The sequence below is a fragment of the Sparus aurata genome, chromosome 9, assembly GCF_900880675.1.
Source record: "Sparus aurata chromosome 9, fSpaAur1.1, whole genome shotgun sequence".
In the NCBI taxonomy this organism is placed as follows: domain Eukaryota; kingdom Metazoa; phylum Chordata; class Actinopteri; order Spariformes; family Sparidae; genus Sparus; species Sparus aurata.
The window spans coordinates 30,937,927-30,956,741 of NC_044195.1; the positions used below are offsets into that span (position 1 = coordinate 30,937,927).

Below are 18,815 nucleotides of genomic sequence, written 5' to 3' on the forward strand. Positions count from 1 at the left end.
GGAACGCACACACACACACACACACACACACTCTCCCCAAACCTTTCTATGTGCCTGTCCTGGCTGCTTGTGTGGTTGTGTGTAACTGTGGTCAGGCATCTATCAAGCGTTGCCTAAAGGAGGGACGGAGGTTGACTGGAGCACTGTTTGCCGGGCAGATGGTAATGATGAAAAATGTCTCCTCTGAAATCCAGTCCGCCACGGGCACGCTGCCAGTGGATGTACGCCATTCCCACACAACCAGGACTCGTGGGTAATGCGGCTGTCCGGGCAGGACAGTGCTGTGTTACATTTATGTTGGATAAGTAGTGCTTCCAAGGAATGTGTGGGTCACACATCTTACCAGTCACGATAAGGCTGATGTCAACTATTACACAATGCAGCAGTGGTTTTCAAACTGGGGTGGGAGGACCAATTGGAGAATTTTGAGTGGATGGTTGGGGGTCTCCAGCAACTTCTGTTACATTTTACTGGACGTTTTATCAACAATGAAAGAGCTGGGCTGGCAATTTTGATTGACTGAAGTTTTTTGTTGATACGAAAACCTTTTATATTCATCAAATCTTTAAAAATCTACTGGAAAAGGATTCAAAGTGGTTGCAACCAAACTGTGACCAAATCACAGAACTCTGGTACGGCTGTCGTTGGTCATGTTGTTTTGGAAAAGGTGATATTTGTAATTTTAGGATTCAATGGCAATCAAGCTATTTAGTTATTGAGGCATCACATTTCCCTGGAGATTGTTTGGAAACAAAAAATAACTGTTGGCTACATTACACATAACAGTTTTATAAGGTGATAATACTGTTGTGATTGCAGCTTATAGTGCTGCCCTCAAGTGGCCAGCAATCACTAATCAATCCCCTGATGCAGGTTTGTCATTTCATCGATACACACACACACACACACACACACAGTTTAGCTGTTTGTCAAACATCCTTAATAAGTAACCCTAACCCTACTCACACGGGGTTTAATCCTGAAAAACATCTTTAATGTAATTACCACAAACCAGCCCCACTAGAGGAGTTCTGGTTGGCTTCTGGGCCATCTAATGAAGTTCCCATGTACAGTATGGGCTGTTCACACTGTGAGGTTACAGGGTCCATACCGTACGTAACAAATGGGACCTAACCGCAGTACTGAACAACAGTACATTAATGCGTTCATTAGAGCCATATCTGAAGGAGTACACCGAGTGTAATGTGGTCCTGGCAGCTCGACATCCTGCTGAAAGAAAATAAATCCAATAAGAATCCAGACACCCACACGGAGAGGGTTAACAGGGATAATCACAGCTGTGAGCGTACAGTGCTGCTCTGCTAATCTGTTAAAGAATACCTTCTATGTTTTCACACTATGCACATATTCTTTTTCTCCTCAATTTGCAGCAAATTGGAGGCAGTTGTAACTCAGTCTGCGTGCCAAAAATTCCCAAAGTGCTGTCGGGTTTTCTCACGCCTGGGGCGATGATCTCTGTGCAACAACTTTTTTGCAAGGTCCTATTGTGAAACACTGCGGCTGCAGACACACCAGCACTGACATCAGTGGGGGGAAAAGCTAACACACACACACACACACACACACTTTCTGGTTCACATGAGAAATATAAGACATTATCGATGGATGGCATAGCACTTTTTAAAGAGAAGAGAGGACCGAAAACAAGAGGAGATGTACGCCACCACTGTCATTCCAGCTATGACCATCGGCCACCAACCACAAAACATGGTTATCCGAGGAGACCACACACAGACACGAGCAGTCCAGAAACAAGCAGCAGTGCTTCATGTACATAAACACACACACACAAACTCTGCACTAATCCAACAATCACAAATATCCGATCCGTCGCTCTGACATGCTCGGTTTCCACACATTCCTGTCATCCGTGCGAGCCAAAGCGAACATACAGGAGTCAGAGTGCACTCATCCGTAACACGAAACGCACATAGAAAACTGTACATCTACTGTGTGAACGCAGAACAAGAATCCCTCACACACAGTTCATCAAACCTGCAAACATGAAGGAGCACCTCTGCCAGGTTACATACGAGCCAGAGAAAACACACATCTGAGGATATTTCATCTTTCCTCTACGTCCCTCCAAATAAATCCGGTCCACACTGCGGAGGGTTTCACTGTGCACAGCCAACACTTGGGACATCCAGCCTTCACACACTCCTTACCTGAAACACTGCGGTGGCCATCCTGTCTCAGTGTGTGTGAGTGAGTGCGTGTGTGTGTCGTTCCTCTCTTTCGCTCTTTGGGGTTTTTCTCTGTCCGCCTTGTGTTGTTGTTTTTTTTTTGTTTTTTTCTTTTAGTGCTGCATCGTCCTTTCCCTTTTCCCCCCTCTCCGTGCAGCAGAGAGGCTTTTCCTCTGCGCTCCGTCCAGATGGCTACAGCTACAAAAAAAAATCCACTCTCTGTTACCTTGGTGCAGCGCGGAGCTGGAGGAGTGTACAAGTGTGTCAGAGAGAGAGAGAGAGAGAGAGAGAGAGTTGGTGTGTGTGTTTCAGGCTCCAGGCTAATAGGTCTGGCTGGTCTCTCCCTCTCTCACTCCTCCTCCTCCTCCTCCTCCTCCTCCAAGAAAATGAGCATAAAAATGTCTAAAGAGTCTTTATGTGTGGGGAGAAGTGCAGCCAAAGGCAAATCTCAACATCCCCACAACTGGAAACGGCGCACTGCAGCACTCGGCGCTGAATAAGCAAGGCAAAGTCTGGCTACGAGCTATAGCCGTTTCCCTCTCTTTTTTCCTCCTCCCCTCTTGTTGAGAACCGTTTTCACCCTCCTCCCAAACGAGGGAGACACACGAGTAACGCGAAAAAAGGGGAAAAAATATTGAAGTGAATTTCCCAGGGAGATCAGGAGGAGGAGGAGGAGGAGGAGGAGGAGGACAGGACGTGAGACTGGTGAAACAGAAAGCACGGATCTTTTCTTTCTCTATCTCACTGTCTTTCGTTCTCTTTCACACACACACACACTCCGTCCTCACGAGCTCATTCTTCATTCTCTCCTTGTTATCAGCTTCTCAAGTTACAGGTTAAATATGAGTCGCTCCCCCCTCTCTCTCTCTCACTCTCTCTCTCTCTCGTCCACCCGTTTCTTTCCCTGACTTTCTCTCTCACACACACACACACACACACACACACACACACACACACACACTAATACTCACACTCCCTCTACAGCTGCAGAGAGACAGACGGCAACCATGAATGAATCCATTGACTTCACGGCAAACTCCAAAGTCAAACAGTGTCAACAGCAGCGTGGAGATACATACTTATCAGTCGGCAGCTCGCTCTGTCTCTCAGCTCACAACGCCAATAAATCCTCAGACTGTGTCCTGATTGGCTGATATGATGAGATACGCATGTGAACTTAAGATTATGGGCTGGAAACGTGCACAACACTGTGGAGTACGGTAACAGTAAGGAAGTCCAAGAAACTGCTGATCACTGACTTCTGTCCTTGTTGTTGAATACAGTTCAGCCTGCAAGAAAGTTTCTCTTTTTAATGTGTATACAGCTGCAATCATTAATCAATCAATCAATTTGTTATCAACTATCAAATTGTATCTCATTATCTTGTACAAAATTGTAACATAGTTTATAATTTTGTGCAGTGGAATTGTTGCTTTCATCGCTGCTTTTCTGTATCTGTATCGGGGAATGTGACCTTGTTGGATTTCTCTGCTGATCAGCACCTGGTTATTTAAAGAAACACCTGTTGGCATTAAAGCAAAGAGCGAATCAGATGAAGCTACATGCTAAATGTGAAGATCGCTACTTCTTGTTTTTCAGTTTTAGGATTCAGCTTTGTTGAATACTAGCCATCATCGGAATAATCAAATTACTAATCAATCCACCAGAAAGTGATTATTTGGCGATGAAAATAATCTTTCGTTGCAGCAGGCAAAACATAATATCATGAGGAATAAAGACAAAATTGCGTCACTTTCTGACATTTAAAGCAGCTGATGAAACCTAATAAGCGCCGTCAAGCCCTTTATAAAAGTTGCAAACAGATTTCAAAGTTCAAACTCAGAACACCAAAGTCCAACAGTCCTCTTGGTTGAACATCAAGCCTAATCCGATACCAAACTCGACAGCCCCGTATCACTCTGAACTTTAATCCACCTATAACTGCTTGATTTCAAATAAACTTGAAGCAAAAAAAAACTGGATCCGTCTCTTTATTTGGATCTGGACCAAAACGTTAATGGGGTCTATTCTGGGCTGAGATCCATCCAAGTTTTTTGTGTGATCCAGCTGAGAAATAACTAACTAAAGGACTCAGAAATTGGCTTAAAAGGTAGATGAGCTCATCTGAATGTGGATGCCTTCTAAACTGGTAATTGTCAGCAAACAAATCGCCGCTCGTGAATCTTTGAACGAAACTCGAGAGTAATACGTCTTTTGTGTACAAAGAAAAAGTCATAAAACATTCAACTGTAATAAAAAAAAAATCATAAAGTTTGTCCTGTGATACTTCACGCTTTCACTGCTGAAAATGACGCTGATTCAAATCAGTAAAAGTGCCGATAAAGATATTGATTAGCAGCTTACAACGCCTGGCTTTAATCTCACTTGGAGGTAGTCTTAAAGTGAGAGTTCTGGCATTTTAATTTGTCTCCACACCCTCACCGGCTATTATCCAGTAGCCAACAAAAGGGACATTACTGAAGAATGCTGGGTACAAATTTGCGGCAGGCTCAGTACGATGCCGCAACATGGAAAGAATGGCCGCCGTCTTTGATGTTTCTCGGAAGCAATTACATGGAAGGTCGCTCCGAAAGTAACACCTTTAGCTGTTCGCCAGATGTCGGCTCGGTAAGCGTTATTTAATTCGCTATTAATGACAAGGAGCCAGGAAGGAAGGGAGGGCTGCCAGAGAGGAGACATATGGTTTACAGTAACACAACAACACGCTTGTTTATGATGCACACCTTTAATGTAGGGACCAGGCTGATCCCAGGGGAGCTGGGAAACCCCCTTGTTTTGTTGCCGTCTGTGTTTTGCCCATGTGGGTATGAGACAGTACACTCGCTGCAGTGCAAGTCACACAAACTGAGAGTTGCATGTTTGTATGGTCGGGGTTGTAAAGCGTGGGAAAGTTATCAGCCTGCGTTTGAGGATGATGTGTTTCCACTGGTACGGTTGGTTTCCTGAGTCTGTGTTCACACCAACCGTTAGACGATCATTTGGTTTTGTTTCTAGTGAGGCCAAGGATTGTGAGCATTAGTCTGAAAAAGACAGGAGTTGAAGATTGTTGAGTGTCGTTCCCAACTCGTCAAACGCTGGTGGCCGGCCTAAACTACCATCCAAACGCATCACTTATTTGACGAGTTGGAAAAGAGACTCAACAATCAACTAATCCTTCAAAATGTACAATGTGTAGTTTCCGCTGCTAGAGCCGCTCCCTGTCAAAACAAAACATTAAACTTCTGCAGACTGTTGTGTCGGAACTGCTCTGATCTGGTGCCATTTACTGACGGGAGGAGAGCTCATCTTCACTCCTGTTTATCAACCAGACTGCAGCAGATATCTTATTATTATTACAATGTGAATGAAGGGAAGTGTGACCCCTGAATCCTTCCTGAATGTGACCAGACACACACACCGACCACTGAGCCGTCACTGTTGAAAAACATGGAGGCTCCTCCAGAAATGTTATGTGATACGCAAACCTGAACGGAGCACAAGCACAGAAGTAGAAAAAGCTGACAGAGGAACTGTTAAACTAAAAGTTAAATGGGGAATAAGGCAGAAGGACAGAGAGGGTCATAGAGAGAGAGAGAGCTGCCTGGGTGAGGTCCAGATTCATGAGTCTGACTCAGGCTTTCCCATGACTGACTAGATCTCTGTCCCCCAGCGCCCGGTGGAACGTTTCACCAACGCCCATACAGCCGGCAGACCAGATTTAACATGGATTTTTCTCCTGGATGGTCATGATTAGACAGCGGGGGCTGGGCCACGGTGGAAGCAGGCATGAGATGGAAAAGCTGTCACTTAGAATCAGAAGTCTGCCAGGATACAAGGGGGTGGGGGACGTGAACGAAAGAGTCTCCGAGCTCCTTCGGCATGTAAGGAGGACGTGTCCTCCAGCAGCAGCAGCTGTTGTGCTGGTCAGAGAAGCTTAGTGATGCCGGGAAAAAAGCAGGCTGCACGCTCAGCACAGAAAAATGAAGCCTTGGAAAAAAACGTTTTGTTGGGCAATGAAATTAAATCGCGTGTAATTTATGCATCTGTAGGCTGGAGGAAGTCCTTCCCCTCACTTATTCCTTCCACCGCTGTCTCCTGCATGCACTTGGCCCGTTGTTGACATTCTTTCCAGCAGCTCTTGATTACTCCATCATGTTAAAGGTTGGGCGTTCCTGTTTGTTTTCTCTGCTGTATCTATGCACATGTCGCTACCATGCAGTTACTAAATACATGGCGGCGAGCCACCGGTCCTTGTGTAATACATTCACTCATGGACTGGAACGAGGACAGCTGATTGGACGCTTGTTATTCTTTTTCATGAAGCCCAACAGATCAGTTAGTGAGACATCATTATCATCATCATCAGCCTCTTATTTGAGCTGAAGTAGACAACAGCATGTTTTGTTTGGACTGTGCATTTATCAATATTTTATATGTGCAACGTGACAGCTGTTGACAAGTCCACCGAGAATTATCAATCAACTCCACAGCTCGAATTTACTCTGCACAGCATTTAAAGCATTGATCTGCTCAGTGTTTTGGTTCTACAGCCTCGCCAAGTCTCTTCCAATGGAAGTAGCTTGATTTTCTCCCGTCCTTTGTGGATTACTGGATCTTGTGCTGGATGAGTATTTGCCTATTTACAAGCTGTGGAACGAAAGAGTGAGAGAGAGGCTCAAATAAACTATTAGCGTGTTTTAGAAACTCCAATACAAAGAAAGTTTCAGAGCGAAAGCCCAAACAACCACAACCATCTGAACTCACCGCAACAAAACTCCCACTCCTGCAGCAGCCAGGGTTTACTTTCAATGTATTTCTCTTTTCCATGATGGTCGTAGTGCTTGGAGATACGGTCTTAAAGGGGCTCTGTGGAACTTCTGCGTTGTTTATGTCAGCAGACTCCATTTCTAAACTAACGTTAGCTACTGTTGCTCTCTGTTAGCATGAGCAGAGTCAAAATCATCCAGAGGTTTGTGTAGACGACTGAGAGAGACGTAGAAGATCTCAGTTTTCACAAGAATCCGCTCACATGTGGCCAATAAAAATGTTATTCATACATGTAAATTATTACAAATTGTTACACAGAGCCCCTATAAATTAAAATCACAGTATTGTTCTAATACGATATGGAAGCTGATATTCTGAAATCTGCTCAGAAGCGCTTCTTAAATCAAGTATCTAGATATTTTTGACGAAATACCACAATATCAATAATGCCCCAATACTGGTACTTTGATTATTGACAAATAATCATCAGTAATGGGGATATGATGATGATGATGATTTGGTAAAGTCAAGTATCACAACAAGTAGAACATTCTGCCTTTAAAATCAGGAAAAGACAACAACATCGACACGTCGACCGGCCCTGATTTGTCACTACTCGCTTTTCAGAAATAAAAGGTGTTAAGAAGGTATGAAGAGCGACGAAATCTAGTCAGAAAATGGCCAAGTTGGCAACACTGCCCACGTCCAGGTGGCCAGAAACAACTCCGAGACAAACTGTTTGCTAACGAGTGGTTTGCAGCTTGTCACGCTGCCAACAGAGGACCAAAAAAATCAGTTCATGCAGCTCTGAAGTCGTCGAACTGTCCTCACAGGACTCGAGTATTAAAACTCGACTAAAACTAATTGAAAGTCCTGATTAATCTAAAATCGGAAACATGATTTCTAACTCGAATTAGCTCGCGGCCGTGTGATTCATCGCGTGCTCCTGTTGTTGTCGTGTTCCCGCAAACGCCCGCTGTCATCAGGAGGAGGGCAGAGCAGCGAGCATGTGTTCTGTCCTGTGACCGCTAATTCAATTAGCTTCGGAGCTGTTAGCTGGCTCTCCATTTGATCAGAGTTGAAAATACACCGCAGAAAGATACCAAGGCGCAGACCCGAGGGGAGTATTTTCATTATCACCCCGCCTCATCCATCCCATGTTGGCCCTTGCTGGTTCCTGCCCTCGCTCTGTAACTTCGACACGGCTTCTTGTTCATGTTTTCTTACAAGGAGTTCCCCCACTCCCCTCCCCACGGCTCCCCTTCCTACTGTAACTCCCATTTCTCACTGTGTGCAGAGCCGCCGCCGCCGCCGCCGCCGCTAGGAGGAGGAAGGAAGTTGTTAATGTTGTTACTGGGATTCGATACCATGCTGACATCTTTGAAGCCTCGCTCGGGGTTATGCAATGCCTCCTGTACTCACTGTCAAAGAACAATGTGCTGTGTCTTTCTATTAATGGCCTGTTTATCTCACTCTATCAGGGAGTTAGCTCTGTGATTAGATTAAAGTCCCTGAAATGTAATTACGGAGAGACTGAGAAATAAACAGAAAATGAATTTAGTCTGAGAGGAGTTGCATGAGCACCGATGAGAAATTAAAGTTAAAACAGGACTCTACTGTAAGCAAAACAGTGAAATCCCCCTACGCCTGGTCTCACTAAAGTCTGTGTGATCCTGAGAAAAAAGCTTGGCTGGATCTCTGCGGCGGTGACACAGCTTCCGAAGCTACCAATTAATGCCAGCGTGATAAATCGGCCCTCTGGGGACGAGTGGTATCTAAAGGAAGTCACTGGAACAGAGGATGAGGTTCATCATGCCGAATGATCTTGACAGCTGCTGCTGAAGGAAATGAGACAAAATGGAGTTTGAGGACAAAAAGACTTCTTGGGTCAAAAACTGTGAGATTAAACTGTAAATTTAGTCAAAGGAACTAAAAGTTAACCAAAGTTTAAAGCGCTGAAATTATACTCTGAGTCATCCACGAGCCTACAGCCATGCTAGCAGCTCAGAGTGCTAACGGAAGCATGCTAACAGGTTCACACTGACAAGGCTAACATGCTAATGTGTAGAAGGTATACGCATCCAAAATCACATGCAGCCGTCCTACAGTATGCATACGTTTGCCACAAAATCCTTTGTCACAACATCGCACCTTGAAATTTGACCATGGATCTAAAAATAGACGATCTGGATACAGATAAATATTCCTTTGAAAGCTGCTCAGTGTTGCCTGAAGACAAAAAAGTTAAACTTCCTGGGTGTAATTGCGTTGTGGGGCCAATAAAGCGAGCGCACTTCCACCAGCCGAGCAGCTAACTTCTGGTTTAGCCGTCGGCTAACTTGAAAGAGGTTCAAACAATTTAATTGCGGGAACCTTTTAGACTTTCCAAATGTTATCAGACCAATTGAATCAAATTTTGAGGGTGAAATGAGTCATTTAACATTTGAGAACTTTTTTAGCATGCTAACATGTTAATTTGCAGAAATCAAAGGACAGCTGAGACTGATCAGAAACCAAAGAAGGTACCGGGCTAAAATAAATGCCTGATGGAAAGTTCTTCCACTCAGAGGCTTGTACCACATTTCGTGGCAAAGCATCCATTAATTGTTTTGAAAATTTCACTCGGAACCACAAATGTCAACCTCATGGTGGTAAAAGAAGAAGAAGTCAAGAAGAGAATCACCAATAAAATGATGATTTCAACAGTTGTCGATGTTTTACAGCCTTGTTGGTTTAAAGCAGTGGACCACACATTGTCGTTCCCAGTTAACTAACTTAGGTTTTGGACTGTTGATCATACAAAACCAGCAATTCCAAGACATTTTCTGTGGCCCTGGGGTTTTTTCCGTATTTTTTGACATGAAGGTTTTGGTTCTAGACAACAGTTGGTGTTACAGAGCGAACAATTGACCAAATGATGCAAAAATAATCAGCAAATGAATCAAACTTTTGGTGCTGGTGGGGATTATATTTTTTGTTTCAGAACCTAAACTGTACGTACAGTACGCTCTCTGCCATTTGGACTTTAACCTGAGTCTTCCAGTTGAAGCGAGGTCTCTTTAAAGTCTGACTCTACCGGGCTCCTGTTGACCAGACAGCTTCTACAACCGTCCACAGTTATAAATCAAAGCTGCGGTTCCACAGGTGAAGAGAAGCCCAGCTGCAGACCTGATGTTCCCTCTCAAAACAATCCTCGCATGTGTGGAATCAGGTGTTTGGATGTGTCGAAAGACTTGGAGGCAATAAATAATAAAGAGATGGATGGTCTGTCTTATTCTCAGCCACGGCGAGGACTTTTAATCTCCAGATGATCGCTGAGAAATGTTAAAAATGTCGGGGAGCGGTTGCCACCGACAGGCACACAGCACCAGAACGCCTGCTTGTTTATCCAGAAACTTCCAAGGTAAGAAGACGGTTCATGTAATCGATCGCAAATGTTCAGGAGTATCCTCAACTAGACAACAAAGTTATTAATTATGCTTTTAAATAATCGCTCTTCATTAAAATCTACTCCCAGAGCCGATGTTAGTCAGACTATCCAACACGCAAACGGAGCAATTTGCAGCTTTTCACTCGGCAAACATGAAGAGCAAACCGAGGACGTATCCATCATCGAGCTGCAAGCAACACATCTCGGACTGAAGCATGTTGTGCTCAGTGACAGGAACCACAGGGGTCACAAACAACCAATCTGAAATAACAAAAACACATGACGGAGAGCAGCCAGCACAAAGAAACATGTGATTATTTCTCCTGGACTTTACAAAAAAACACGCATTCTGAGAAATTCAGGGGCCGGAAAAATGAAAACAAATGCTCCATCATCTCTGAGCGGAGCGTGGAGCTCCAGTGAGTGAGAGTGTTGCTTTCTCAGAGCTCCTTCCTCATTAACGGTGGAACACGGTAGTTTCCTTCTCAAAACACACTCGACAGGCAACGAAGGATCAGTGAAATCCAATAGGGCGGACTCAGCAGCGCGGCTTATTCCTGACTTTAAGTGCTACCAACCCATTAGAGCCTGAGAGGAGCGTCAGTGCGGCTGATGTTTGAACTGGTTTTACCTTATCAGACATATAATAAACACAGTAAAGGTGTCGGCTAATAAGTAACAACAAACAGCAGTACGTACATGCCAAGGGTGGCACTAAATTTAAGATAGGTTGGTCATTGGTGACAGTAAATATTAATAATCAATGAATGTTCAGGCTTTCCCGCGCTACATGCTGCTTCATTGCATGTTTACTCTCTAGCCCTTGAGGCTAATGCTTGCTAGCATAATATTGTTGACAGAACTCAGATCTCAGAAAACCTGAGTTGACCGGGTCTCCTCACTCATCCAGACTGGTTCGACCTCCTGATTTTGTTTTTTTTACTACAGCAAGTTGTTGCAGCTCTCTAATCTCCTTTTTGTTTACGTCTGCTTCTCCATTATATCACATTCACAGCCATGAAAGCCAGAACACTGAAGCCACGCCCCCGCTGCTATATTGTTGTTATTCTTTTTTAAAATATTTTTTTAAATATCAGTAACAACATTTCAATTCAGCGTCAGTCAGGCTCTCAGCAACACCAGTGAATTTCCAACATGATCTGGTCAGCAAACTAAATCAAATGTATCACAGGTTTGTTGTTTTATTGATTTAAAAAGTGTAATCGAACACGAAGTATGGGCGAACAGAAGCGTTAACCCATCGTGACGTCACCCACTGGTTTGTAAGCCTCCAGTTTGGCATTAGTCGTTGCAATCTTGTTTTTTTGGAGCGAGAAGTGACCACATTTGGCCGATCATGTGGATCCGTGGAGGATCTGATTGAGTAATCGAGGTCACACCTTGGCAGCAACTTCATGCTTTGTTGAACAAGTCTTGTAACAAACAACTGAGACCATAATCTCATAATGAAACTGTTTACTGAGGTGAGGAATCAAGTGAGAAGTGGAGTCATTTTCTCATAAGCTTACATACAATCTGACCAATTTCATGTTGAAACCAGTGGAGTCGCCCCCTGCTGGGAATTAAAAAAACGTCTCCATTGGCTTCACTTTTTAGACCCAGAAGCTCCGTCCATATTTCATACAGTTAAAGGGCGGACCCGCCTAAAAGCCTGTAAATAAAAAGAGTAAAGCTGATTTAAAGAGGAGAGTTGCTGCTTTAAACAACTGAGACCACAAACCACAACTGAGAGCTATATTATTTTTACTGTATGTTTATACTATATGTCAGACTTCAAGGGAAATTTGCTGAGTTTCATTTCCAGCACAGAGGAGAAATGTTTCAGCCACACAAAACAGGAAGAGCGTGGCGGAGATGTGAGTTATTGAACCGTAGGTGGAAGCTGCGACGGTATTATGTCTTCGATTGAAATTACCGTGAGCATATGAAGGTTTAACCTTTTACCTTTAAGCTCTCACAGCAGTAACAGTGGGAAACTCCCAGACATCATTTCCCTGTGGTTTAAGTTTGAGAAAAGAAGAAGACGTGTGAGAGATTCGGGGAGAAGTGACAGGTCGGGTATTTGGTGCAAATGTGCAAGAATTTGGGAAAAATTGACCCTGAAATCGCTCCCGTCTCGCTCTCCACGGCGATCCGACAGCCTCTCCGTGGCTCCTTCCTGTCGTCACCCAGGAGTGAAATCTTACTGACGAGATTTAAAAGCATTTTTCACAGGCAGGTGTGAGCGAACACGAGGGCGAGGGGGGTTCGGTCCGACCATTTGTTTGCGGTCGCCAGGTTAAATACGGTCCGCGCATTAGTCTTATCAGGAGGCAGAGATTTATAACTGTAGCGTGCACTTGTAATAACCGTCCCAGCTGAGAGTTTAGATTCCTCACGTGTAAGATCACAGATGACCGACAGGACCGAGAAAAGAGCTTTATTTGTTTGTTTTTTGTAAAATAAAGAGGTCATAAAAAATGCACCCGACACTCTCGCGGGCCCGGCTGGGTGCAGATAGCGATCGGCCTTGACCCTGTCGTGGTCACTCCCTTGTTTTTCATCTCAGGCTTGTCAGCAAATTGCTTCCTGCCAGAGCGACGACATTTTTAGTTGAAATGTTTAGAAAAGGAAATGCTGCTGTGATTTTTTGGAGATGGAAAGTTTTCAGTTTTGTATATATAGACGTTGGGAGTGTGTTCTGGGCTCCTCCGACGTCTCCGCCCGCCGATCCGACCTCTGACTTCCTGAAATTCAAACGTTATCAACAAGAACGCTCGCAGTCATACATCACACTTTGTCCTTCAGTGCGGCGGCGTTAGAATAAAACGAGTGGGCTGTTGAGAACAAAGAGGACGAAAGACATTTTGCACATTGTGTTGTGACTGCGTGTTTATTCTCAGTGAGCCTCATTCACACGGGAGTCATACTGAGGTCTTCATGCATAAATCAGTTACCTGCAACTTCTGCATGTGGCGACACACATTCACACAGACGGGTACCAACCTGTGGCAAAATATCTTTCGTAACTGTGCTTTACAGATAACAGCAGCTTTACAGGGTGAACACAAACAGCTGTAGTTTGGTCACTATTGTTTTTCAGACAACTTTTTGACATCTGGACACAAATATCTGACCTTGCTCCTCCTTAAAATTTCAAAACAGGCTTGTTACTTTAGTTTGAAGCCTTTGAGAGGAATTCTGCATTGTTTTTATCTTGTGTCATTCCACGCTGCCTTCCCAACATCGCAAGATTGATGTCAACCCCGGACGCAGACGAGACGAAGATACGTAAGACGACCTAAGCAGACGGAGAGGGAGGCTGGAATGTGGAGAAAAGGCGTGTTAGTGTCTCGTATCTGCAGAGAGTTTCTGATTTTCTCTCTTTGTTGCTGCTCGGGACGCTTTACCAACCCAACATGTGTCTATTTGACGTCCTGGGAATGAGACTCAACAATCAACTGTCTCTGTGGTGCGTTCAGGAATAGCTGGGACAAAATCCTACTCATCCTACCTTTAACTTTAATAGTCTTTGAATTCTATTAATATGACGTGAGCTTCAGTTGACTTTGACCTCAGCTTTGATACTCAGAACTACTTTTAATTTTACCACCTCTGTTTGATTCTGATAGCATCATCTGTTTATTGGTGATGGGGACAATGTTTCCAGAAAGATATCAGTATTTAACTGTGGAAATATCTCTATTTTTCTCCGCTTTGTTCACAAAAATCTCATCGTCTCTATATTTTGGAGGCAAAAGTCTTTGAGAGAAATATCTCATTCTGGCAAACCGGCTCATCAAACCTTCCAGATTTACAGGCGTGAGTTGAAATTTTGTAATGCAAAGACAGATGAGGATGGCGGGCGGGGCGGGTCTTATCATTTTAGACATTTTGTTTGATAACTTCCCGCCAGAGGCCGGTCCTGCAGCGCTGGCCAAAGCCCCCACCTCATAGTTAACACGGCCTGTCTGCCCTGCACCCCTGGCATTTCCTGAGAGTAAAGGAGGGATTGGGCAAAGCTGGCAGGCAGCACCCGTTTCAATAATGGATTCCAGATGAGGGGTGTGTGTGTATATATACATAGGTGTGCATGTGTACTACATACATGTGTGTTTTCGTGCAGTAAAATGTACCTTTACACACACACACAAACACACACGAGCTTCTCCTCTAGCAGCCCTGCAGGAACTTCATCTGTTTTCCCTCCCACTTTTCTTCTACGTGCTCTCTTGACTTTCCAAAACAAGATGAATCAAGCGATGGCTCCATCCAGAGGTCTTTTATTTTTAGACACGGGGCGAGATCTCCAAGACGCGAGAGTTTATCCAACATAAACACATTCTGGTACATAGAGCACTTGTTTAGACATTCTTAAGATTTCTTTTTCTTTCTTTTTTTTTTGCAGAACATAAACGGCCCAAACTCCACCCACTCCAACGTCTGCATGTATGTACAGCCACACACACACACACACACACATATACATACAGTGGAGGAGCTGACTCCACCTACAGCATTATATCTCCTCCTGATAAGCATAGTTCAGACTGTTTAGGAGCTTTTCTCGTGTTTCTCCGATGCAGAAAGCCATCAGAAAAAACCTACAAACTTCTACATTCGATGTTTTCGACTCTTACCTTGACTTCGCATTTCTTGTGGCAGGCTATCCGGCACACTGGAGAAAACAGAAGAAAAACAAGAAGAGAAATATTAACTTCACACTTCATAAAAATCTCCCAAACATCGTGGAGAAATCCAAACACTGCGGTCGGGCGTGAATCATGACATTTTGTCGAGGAGGTATGAAATAAAGCGAGAGGTTCGTTCAGATTCCACAGAGTGTTTGTTCTGTGGTCAAAGTCAAATATCAGCTGCTGTTAGCGGCCTGATGCAGCCCACTATCACAGACTTAATTCACTGTTTTGAGAGATCCAGTGTCTTTAAGCTTTACGTTAAACACATCACATATAAAATAAAATCAATAATATATATAAACTGCTTCACCTCTCTTTATTCACCACACCGGAGCGTCACGCAGCTGCACAGATGTTCAGCAGAGATGCTTATCAACACAAAATAGACAAAACTCAACTGCACATTATAAAGTCATTACGTCTCTTTCACAGAACGTCATTCTCCAGACTAAACAACTTTCAATCCCATGAACAAGTCAACATATTTGGTCTTTCGCTCTCTAACACACCTTCACAGCGGTTCTCCTTTAATGTGGACCATCTATGTTGAGATAACGTAACGCTTACATTCGCTAATAAGCTAATTAAAATATCGGCTGCGGTTGACCTTAAAGGAGAACTTCGGTCGATTTAAACATGCAGCTTCATTGCTCAAGCTACCCTTGACTTGCCAGTACCGAAGACGCGAACAAATTTGGTCCAGCCATTACAGAGCTCCGTGAACGGAGACGTAGCATTGAACACTAACAGCATGGGGTCAGAACTTTACACTGTGTTTTAAGCGTCTTAACATGCTACACATCTCACACCAAAAGTTATGCAACATCAGCAGACACCTTAGCACACAGCACTGTAGCGTGTATGACTCAAACTGAATAAAAAAGTAGTTAAAACAGTGTGTTTGTGCAAGCAGCTACTTACCTGTTTGTTGACATCCGTGTGTTCCGGTAGCTACACCAAACTAGTCAATCCGTCGAGCGTGCACTTACTCCCTCACTAGCGGAGACGGAAACGTATTTCAGCATTTTCGTGTGTATGTTCATAATGTACATGTCCATGTTACAGCCTGTCATGAGCCATGAGCCTTACAATAGCCTGTTAAGCCTGTTAAGTGCACACTCGATGGATATGCTAGTTTGGTCTAGCTACCTGAAGACACGGATGTCAACAAACAGGTAAGTAGCTGCTTGCACAAACACACTGTTTTAACTACTTTTTTATTCATTTTGAGTCATACACGCTACAGTGCTGTGTGCTAAGGTGTCTGCTGATGTTGCATACCTTTTGGTGTGAGCATGTTAAGATGCTTAAAACACAGTGCAAAGTTCTGACCCCATGCTGTTAGCGTTCAATGCTACATCTCTGTTCACGGAGCTCTGTAATGGCTGGACCAAATTTGTTCGCGTCTTCGGTACTGGCAAGTCAAGGGTAGCTTGAGCAATGAAGCTGCATGTTTAAATCGACCGAAGTTCTCCTTTAAAATGAAATTTCATGGTAAAAGCTTTGTTGTTATGACATGTTACTCAAGATCAAAGATGTCAAGACATTTAGGGGAACAACAAAGTCTTTAGGACACATTCTCTATGTCTTAATCAAATATTGTGACATGACGCTATAATAAATATGCAGATATTTTGCTGGGAAAATACAAAAATCTGGCTGGCTGAAAGTCATGAGATCACCAAAGTCATTGGGAGTCATCTGGGGACCTCAAATGTCTGTACGAAATCATGACAACCTGTAACATGTATTGAGATATTTCATTTTGGACTTAAGACCCATCAGCCTAATGGAGTCAGGAGCACTTTACAGGATTTAAACCTTCAATAAGGTGGTTTTTTTGACACATTTAGGTGAAGAAACGAGCTGTAACACAACACCGAAGTTTTATAAGCACATCGTTAGCATTTATTTTGATGTCTGGCTGAGAATGTAAGCAGAGTTGCTCACCTGTTAGCTCCGTTTTGGTCTTCTGAGACAAATCTCTGGCTCTTCAGCTGAATAATACTCGGCTACGTTCACCAGCTAGTTGCTAACTGTCTGTCTGCTCAAACCAGCTGTTTGCTTTGGCAAGAAATGAATCAGAACGATCAAGCTGTGATCCAAAAAACTCTATAAAGCTTTGTGAAACTCTACGACTGACCTCTTGTCACATACGAGCAGATTTGTTATCCATTACTGATGTGAAAACATTGTTTATAGCCACTTTAGATATATGACATCTTTAAAAAAAGAAGTCTCAAAGTGTGTTCACAAGAGGTCACACCATGTGGGAGTTTAAAGGAATTCATAAAACTCCATCACACAGTCAAACAAGATAAAATTAATCGTTCTAGCTTTGAATTTAATCAAACTTTTTTTTTGCAGCCCTCCTTCAGCCACGAGCTCCGTCTCTGGACTCCCCCCGGGTCTACAAATACGGGTCAATAGGGGAGAGCACCTGGACCCGCCGCTCATAAATCGTCAGATCCCCTCGAAGGACGGAGAACGAAAACAGAGCTCGGTGTGCGGAGGCGTACGCTTTCCAAATAAAGGAGAAGACTGTATGCTTTTACTGGAAGGCGCTACACCTTATGTAATGAGTTATTCTTCCTGTCTCGAGCCACATTTTTCAAAGCAAGTGTAATATCTATTGTGATTGGTTTTAAGTCATTGATATGAAGCTGGGAGGCGGCCAGTCCTCACATTGTGCGAGAGAGGAGATCATGTCTGCGTTACGCTGCGTATGTTTTCTTAACCCTACACTTCCTGTCGTCTCTCTTACCTCAGACATACAGCCGGCTTCTTAAACACTTTGTTCTCTCTGATGTTTGACCGTTAATCACACAGTGTGTTTCCCCCAAACAAAGACCTCAAAAACTCTTTGTTCTTGAAACTACACGCTGCGGTGTGTAGTTTATATAAATCCATCATCTAGTGAAACATTCAGCTCTACATTAGTCGTGTCCTGACAGAACCTGAGTGGACGGATCAGTGATTCATCACCTGGGAAATAATGCATTTCAGGTGAAGGCATCAAAACTACTTGTTAGGTTTGGGAAAAGATCCTGGTTTGTTATTGACGTAACATTAGTATTAAGGTTTAAATCATTGTTGACTTTTGGTTTCATAAAGGACACAAAAGCTGTCTCTGAAACTTCCTCCTTACACTACATCACCTGACGTCCTCCTTTGCTGCTGTCATAAGAACCAAGGCCACTAGAGGTCGCCTCCTCACAGTAGACATACCGTATTGACCCGAATGTAGGACGAGGTTTTTTTCAATGAAAATTATGTAAAAAAGTGGGGTCGTCTTATAATCGGGGTCTAACCGTTGACACATGCTGATAGTTGTCTGTGTCGCTACACGACCGCAACGGCAGAGGGCGCCAGCTTATTGTAGAGACGTCACTGACACTGTGGCTGCGGTTATCTGTCAATCACAGCAGAGAAGAAGTGACAGGAGATGAAAAATGGAGAGACGCGGTGATTTTACGGAGCAAAGTGGATCAAAAGTGTGGCAAGTTAACAGACATCTGAGGCGGAGCTATGATGCTGATTTTAAGATAATAGAGATAAGTGCAGCGGAGGCGCCAAACAACTGTCAGCCAGCCAAGAAATATGGAGTTACGGAGTGTAACGTCCGAAGATGGCAGGTCCAAAAAGATCGTCTGAAAGCGCTAACAGTAAGAGAAAAGCTTATCGTGGTCCTCTAAGCAGCCGCTTCCAAGAGAC

The 18,815-nt window shown here is 43.8% G+C and overlaps 1 protein-coding gene across 15 annotated transcripts in view; it reads right to left on the reverse strand.

Annotated features, from left to right (window-relative positions):
* tns1b (tensin 1b) overlaps positions 1-18,815 on the reverse strand; it is a 173,932-nt gene that overhangs the window by 89,237 nt on the left and 65,880 nt on the right. For 14 of the 15 annotated variants that reach the window (XM_030427833.1, XM_030427822.1, XM_030427829.1 and 11 more), the window contains exon 3: positions 15,045-15,082. In XM_030427833.1, coding sequence (XP_030283693.1) covers positions 15,045-15,082 — 38 coding nt within the window. Of the gene's footprint in view, positions 1-2,189; positions 3,050-15,044; positions 15,083-18,815 lie in introns of those variants that run through there. The other variant, XM_030427831.1, reaches the window with a different exon arrangement.